Here is a 7,443-nt window from a genome sequence, read left to right as displayed (position 1 = left end):
ACTTCCAATATCCTGCTAATCTGGTCTCGGGCATATCTTCATCCTCTTCCTCTCTCGGCTGGCCGCCCTTTTGTCTGCGCTCCATCACCTGGTGTCTCTTTGGTGTGTCCCCACCCCCCCCCCCCCTTTCCTCCCTCTGCGGTGACTCGACACGGAGACACAGTCCTCGGTCGCGCTTTGCAGGCCCCCACCCACTTCCCCCCCCCACCCCCGAAAAGAAAAAAAACAACTAATTTTATCACTCGGCCTTCCTTTCTAGCACCGGCGGCTTGGTGCCTGAGCACAGTGTGGAGATTTCTTTGTTCCTCGGAGGTCTTCTCGGGGGGGGGGGGGGGCGGGATATTTTGGGAAGTGGGCGTGGCTCATTTAGAAAGAAAGGTGACCTTAAATATCCCTGCACTAGTCAGGGTTTAGTAATACCTGATTTAGAATTGGTTGCCCCACCCACCCCCCCCCCCCTCTTGTGGAATATTAGCTGTGGTTTCTACTTTAAAGCAAATGATCAGTTTATAAACCATTAACTTTATTTGGTTTATTTATTTGAAGATTAGCAGGAGATGAGGAGTAACCTTAGGTGGCTAAATGCTCTGCTATGTTACCTAGCAATGCGCTAACTGTCTGGGTGTAAATTGGTGATGGGCAGGTGACTATTGACTGAAAATAAATAAAAGATTAAATAACAAGATGAAGATGCTCCTACAGCCCGTGTCTGACGGGGTGACGGCCTCTGTCACATGGGCGCTTTCATGGGGCTTTGAATTCAAGGCCTCGCTTAAAAAATGATCCTCAAGTGAATCCCACTCCCTTCGCGCGTCCCCGTGATGAATTGCAGAGCGGGCCGCTCGTGTGTGTGTGTGTGTGTGTGTTCGTGTTGGTCGCGGTGAGACTGGCGGCGCCCACGTGCTCGGCTGCGGCGTGTTTTTTTTGTTTATGATGTTTCATCAGGGCCCCGCTAAACAGTGAGGAGGGCTCGCCGCCCCGCCCACCTCTTCTCAGACAAATTGCCTCCCCAAGAATTGCAGAGGTGGGTCTGAGGCTGATGGATGGCCCTGACGAGACCCTCTGTGCAAACATTAAAACGCATGTTTCCGCAACGCGCGGCGGCCTCCGACGCCGCGTCCAGGTGGCGTCTCGCCTCTTTGTGTCCGTGGACGTGCTGCTCCCCCCCCCTCCCCCCTCCTCCTCCTTCTCTTCCTTTCACCCTTTTCCACCTCTTCAAACCGACGATTATGTTCACTCTGCTCCTTGCATCTCTCCTGAATCCCCCCCTCTCCCTCCCTCCCTCCCTCCCTCCCTCCCGCATCCCTAAAGGCCTGTGCGTCCATTTATCAATTTGAGCTCCATCACGTCTGACCGGCGCGTTCGCGCCGCTCCCCTCTCTCTCTCCGACTGACCCCCCCCCTACCCTTGCGTCTTCATTTTCCACGTCCTTTGACCCCTTCGCTAATCAGCGGATTTCAGCCCCCCCCCCCCCCCCCCCGCCTCCCTGCCCACTCTCCTCCTGCCGTTCCATCCGCATCGTTCCGTCTCCCTCCTCATCCTCCCTTCTCTCTCTCTCTCTCCCTCTCCTTTGTCTTACATAAACGCTCCTCTCACATCACTCCCCCCCCCCCCCCTTCTCTCTCTCTCCTTCCCCGTTGGCTTTTGCCTGCATTTCTCTGTTAATTTGCCTGAGAATGCATTAGCTGTAATGAAGGCTGAGGGCCGAGGGAATCCTCCAGGGTTCCATTAATCATCCCCCCTCAGACAGGCAACCTTGATTACAAGTGGCAAGAAATTCATTAGAGCCGGGGCCTCTGACAACTCTTATCTCCGCCACTAGATCTGACTCATTAGGCAGCCAAATTAAAGCTATGATGGCCCTGATGAAACTCATCGCTTGTTTATCTTGTGCGATTTGATGCATCTGCCCATACATCACCGCGGCCCAAGACCGCCCCGGACCCTTCCAAGGAGTCGGGCCTAGCAGCCGACCAGCCGAGCAGCCTGCACTGGCACGTAATAAGCTCCCCCCCTCTGTGTGTGTCTCTCTCTCTCTCTGTCTCCCTGTCTCCAGGTGGAAATGTGTGCAAATGGTTTTAAACGTTCTTCGCCGGGGAGAGACCCTCTGTGATGTTTCAATTTGTGGCCTCGCGTAGCAGAAGGGTGAAAGGAATACGTGCAGATGCTGCCTTGAGAGCGAGGCGTCCACTTACGGGAAGAGAGATTGTGGAAAGCTCGCAAAAGGATTAACAAGTGCACAACAAAAAAACAACGCACACAGGGTCCGCTGCAGCCCGGACGCGAGCGTCTGGCTCGGTATCGTCTGAATCGATCAGAAAAAGCGAATTCCACCCCATTTCAGCCCGCTTTTGGTTAGTCGTTCCTCACGGCGGAGCTGTGAAATGGTCCCACCCCACGGGGGGGGGGGGGGGGGTCCTGACCTCGGCGCGTGAGAATCGTGGAACCGACCCGTCAGCAACAGGCGGGCTCTTTGGCCCGTAATAATGAAACTTCCACCGCTCCTTCTGATGACCAATTGGATTCCCATCCACGTGTCACAGTCTTGGCGAGTGAGTAGGGCGGAGGGAATAAACTCCACCGCCCGCGGGGTGCCCTGGTCACTGAGTGTTCTGTGGGGTCAGATGGAGATATGTGGCGGTCATGTGGAGTGTGTGCATTCCATGACAGGCTTGTTCCTGTAATGCATCATAATCTTTGTGCAAACCTTCAATGTTCTTTTTTTTTAATTTTTTTTTACAAATGCTAATAGATGATTTGAGGAATTCTGCCCTATAATCATACATCAACAGGTGCTGCTGCAGTTCCTTTAACATGAGGTCTGAGGCTATTTAGGTGAAAAAGCGAAAAAACCAATCAAAGTCTTTCATCTGAGCGGAACTGAAATTATTCCAACATGAGACTTTTCTGGAAACAGTTCAGAGAAACCATGTGAACCACAGCAACGTGGAAATGGAAGTTTGCATGAAAAGGTGAGCCCTGTTTTCCCTTTCATGTAACTGGATCGCTGTGTGGCTAAACATTATTTTAGTTTTAGATTATTTGAACAGCTCCGGGATTTTCCATTTCCATGTAAGTTTCCCTATTGGCCTTTCCAGGGTCTTTGAAGATGAGGGGTGTGAGTGTAAATAGCTCAGATCTATTCATTGCTTTATGAGTCTCTTAATATGAAAAAAACAGTGTTTCTTTATCTCTGATAATAATCTTTTAATATTAAGGGCCATTGAAATTCCTTTTTTTTTTAAATTGTTTTAATACACTCTTATTTTGTGAAAGGTACCAACAGGTGTCAAGATATCAAACTAGAAAATCTATTAAAGAATGAAGACATTGTATTGAGGTATTGAATCCACAGAAACAACATTATGGTCTTTAGTTTTTAAAATGCGTTGTTAAGCTTCTAAATGCATCTTAATAAAAAAATATATATATTTCACCAAAATAAAAGCCCACCGATTAGCAATGGCTGCTGTCGGTTTGTGGCTGCAGTGACTGAAAGGTAAGATCAGTGTGTTTAACGTCCTCCGTGTAATGAGGATCCACCAGAGACGACATGGCCTCCTGAACTCGATCCCTGTTGCTGATTTTTTGAATATATAAATAGATAAACCTTTACTGATAGTTCAGAGGGAAAAAAAGGAATTCATTGTTGTAACCACGAGTGTAAAGGAAAGATACTCCATCAAATAACACATTCCGTTTGTATGACGCTGAAGCAGCGTTTTAGTAAAAGCCTTCACAAATATGAAACATATTTAATATTATCATTGTATCATTTTTTAAAATAAAAAATAAAAATACCTGACTGCAGTTTTGTACTGAGTCGATATTTTTGTTTTTTTTTAAATAGGTCGAACATATTTACTCTGCCCTCGAAACAATAATAATTCAATCTGGATTTCAACTTTCGTATAAAGCGATTTATTATTAGGTCAATATACTTTACAGTCGTCCTTTGTTTGGTCATTATTTGCTTCACATCTCGTCTTTTCTTTCTTGTCCCCACAAATAGCTGTCAAGGATGGTTCCTCCAGTTGCCAAAACAAAATGTAAAACGTCTAACATGCAAATGTGGTCATCAAATTGTACGAAACACAAGAACGAAAACCCCGCTTCATTAAATGAGGACATGCACATAACCAACAGAACGTTTTGGCCCAACATATAAATACTTAAAAAAAATCTTTACAGTCTCATCTCATAGTGCCCATTTGTACCATTTTTTTTAACCCATTTATATATACACATATTTACAGCAATAAATTAAAAAAAAAAAACCACAGCAGTTTTGCCAAATAATTGATCAGTCTGCGAGCAACACCTTCTCTGCTCAGCCTCACCTCTGCGAGAACAAACCAAATCCTCCGCGTGTTGTGCGTCATGCGTTCAACGAGTCAATGGAAGTGTGTCTTTTTTTTTTTCTTCATTTAAAAAAAAAAAAAAGATGAATACTTTCGATCTCCCCCCCCCCCCCCCCGCCGCGTTCACGGCCTGGTCCCTTGTTCTATCTGTTGGTGCTGACTCCTCACCGCGAACCTGTTGACGTGCACGGGGATGGGCACCACGATTTTGGGATTCCTCACCGGCTCTCCCGACCGGTTGTTGACGTTGCCGGCCTTGATCCGTTTCCACTTGGCCCTGCGGTTCTGGAACCAGATCTTCACCTGCACCTCGCTCAGTTTGAGCGCGTGCGCGATCTGCGAGCGCTCGGTGAGCGAAAGGTACTTTTTACAGTGAAACTCCTTCTCCAGCTCGAGCAGCTGCTCGCTGGTGAAAGCCGTCCGTCTCCGGCGGCTCTTCCCCGCCGAGCCGCCGGTCGGCAGCGCCTCCTGCGAGCCCGCCTTCAGCTTGCTCTTCTGGGACAGCGCGGAGCCGCAGTTGTTGCCGTCCGAGAAACTTTCGTTCTCGCTGTCCACGGAGCTGTCCTCCCGGTCGCTGCACGCCGCGTCCGCGGACTTCAGGTCCAGCTTCTCGTCGTCCGAGCTGTACAGTTTGGTGTCACCTTGGATGGGGCAAAGGGAAGGTGAGAACAAACGCATCCACGTTGAGTCACTCGAGCTGTGACCCCCCCCCCCCCCCACACACACACACACACACAAAAGCGACCATTACGCACAGCCCCACGAGCGTTGGACATCAATCATGGTGGGGGTTTTTTTTTAGGAAGCTGGGAGAGATAATTACCAAAAGCTGAGGAGTTGATAACACTCCATCTGCGTATTTATCCAAATAAACCTAATATCTACTCTTTTTGAGGCCTTTTTACAGCTGCTCTGTGTTTAAACGATGTTTTTCTGTAAATTCTCACTACAAAATACAGCAGGTTTTGTTTCATCTGCCTGCAAGATCACCCCATCAAAACGTTGATAAATATGCACTCCAATTTGAAGAAGAGTTCAAGGCAAAATAAAATAAAATGTATAGTTAAACTGTCGCCGGGTTCCATCCCCAGGAATGCGTATCATTCATTCATTTCTGACCCGCTGCATCGGTGGCGAAACTGACGTAAATCTGACGGCACCATCCACTTCCCCATTGGCCAAAAGCCTCTGGTTCAACGCGTTTTTACGCACACTGATGTTTTATTTATTTTGAGGGGTTTTGCACCTGATCATTAAACAAAATATGCCACCAATAAGTAATGAGGCCGAGCTTACCTGATATGGTTTGAAAAGTTTCCGAGAAGTTGAGCAGGTCGGAGCCCTTGTCCCGGCTGTGCAGGTCGTCAGAGTGCGGACTCCCCTGCCTCCTCGCCGCGGGGTCCACGGCGCTCAAACGGGGCCCCGGGAGTTCTTGCGGTGGGTAGAAACTGTCCGGAGGATCCGAGAAGCTTGGCATCGTCGTGGTGAGCGCCACCATGGACGGAACCCCCTGTCCCAAGCTGGCACAGAACGTGTTGGTGAGCCGTCCCGCAAACGAAGCCAAAGGCGCGAGCGGCGGTAAACCAGACGATAAAGGCGAGTGGGATAAAGCTTGTGGAATAACCAAAGGTCTGTAGGGCATGAACATAGGGTAGCCCGTGTAGAGCAAGTGTCCCGGTCTGGGCTGTGGAGTCCCGATCAGGGAATCGATTGAAAACGCCGTCCCTTGGCCCCCTGGTCTCTGCATTTCTTTTTTTTTCTTTCTTTTATTTTAATTTGGTGGAAAACTTGGAAGGCCGGTGTCCTCTTATTTTCTCTCTCTCTCTCCTTCCCTCCTCTCTGCAACGCGGAAAACTTTCAGTGCAAAGACGGGAGTGGACGGAAAGTAGATCCCGTGCCGCGCTGGAGTGGGCTGCTCCTCCTCCGGGTCTCCTGCGCTCTGTCTGCGTGCGTCAGGCGGTCGCGCGCTCTGTTGTGAGCCCCAGCGCTACCCCTTTTCCCCTCTTATTTGTCGCACACTCCGACGTAAACACGCGCTCTTCTCTCTCTCTCTCTCTCTCTCTCTCTCTCTATCTATCTATTTACCCCCTCCTCTCCGAATGTGTGTGTGTACGTGCGCGCGCGTGGTCGAGAAAGAGAGAGAGAGAGGCGAGAGCGCATTGGTTATCATCTGCAATACAAGGGGAATGAAAAGGGGGTGTTCCCCTCGGGGCTCATCCATCTTCCTCAAATTACGCTTCATTTCCTTATTCAGCCTCTGACTCTTTGGCCGTCCTGAGAGGCGGTAGTTTCCCAGTGGAGACCAAATGGACGGATCCCCCCCCCCCCTCAAAGCCCTCCTCCCCCCCCCCCCCTTTTTTTTTTTTTTTGCAAGGTTCAACCATTGACTGCAAAGCGGTTGTGAGAGACTGCTGCGGCCCGTCCCCTTCTATAATCGTTGACCACACCAAACCAATCAGCTATTATTAATTTTGATTGATGATAAGTAATTACTCCAGATTCAAGGGGACGGCGCGAAAAAAAAAAAAAAAACACAACGGCGGCTTTTGTTGAGGGGTATCGGGGCCTCGATGGGCACCGGAGCCGGACGGGAGGAGAGGCAGATGTTACAACCCCCCCCTCTCTGTCCCAATTCTCCGCGGCTACAAAACAATGTGTTCGGCTTCAGGAAGAAGGAGAAGAAGAAAAAAAAGAGAGAGAGAGAGAAGTGCCGCGACAATTGTTCCCTGGAGAGCGATACTCCACTGCGAAATTAGATGCAGATAAAAGGCCTTTATGCGAGGTCATCTGCAGTGTGGACAAAGTCACATTTGAGTGATTCAGCGTTGTTTGAACTCGGTTTTTTTCTATTTTTTTTTTTAAAAGAAGCCGATGATGAATGATGAACTTTGAACGTCTGCACGCCGATCGGCTGGCACCTTAATCACCTACTAACCGTTTAAATGTGTACAAATGAAATAATGCAACCGGTTTTCTGGGAGTTGTAATGTATTCCTGATACAAAGAGACACCAAAAAAAAAAAAATCTCTGCTCTTTTCTTTAAGCAGTGGTTTAATCGCAGATCATTTCACCTTTTAAATG

At 48.8% G+C, this 7,443-nt stretch overlaps 1 protein-coding gene across 1 annotated transcript; it reads right to left on the bottom strand.

The window, feature by feature from the left end:
• Positions 1–3,872: 3,872 nt before the first annotated feature.
• Positions 3,873–6,416, bottom strand: gbx1 (gastrulation brain homeobox 1). Its single transcript, XM_037457650.2, has 2 exons — positions 5,658–6,416; positions 3,873–5,002 (listed from the first exon to the last, which is right to left on the bottom strand). Exons 1-2 carry the CDS (start codon positions 6,106–6,108, stop codon positions 4,485–4,487), a joined length of 969 nt encoding a protein of 322 aa, XP_037313547.2. The 5' UTR covers positions 6,109–6,416; the 3' UTR covers positions 3,873–4,484.
• Positions 6,417–7,443: the final 1,027 nt, after the last annotated feature.

The sequence above is a fragment of the Pungitius pungitius genome, chromosome 15, assembly GCF_949316345.1.
Source record: "Pungitius pungitius chromosome 15, fPunPun2.1, whole genome shotgun sequence".
Taxonomy (NCBI): Eukaryota; Metazoa; Chordata; class Actinopteri; order Perciformes; family Gasterosteidae; genus Pungitius; species Pungitius pungitius.
Note: the sequence above shows the minus strand (reverse complement) of the source record. Positions and strands in the feature narration are given on the sequence as shown.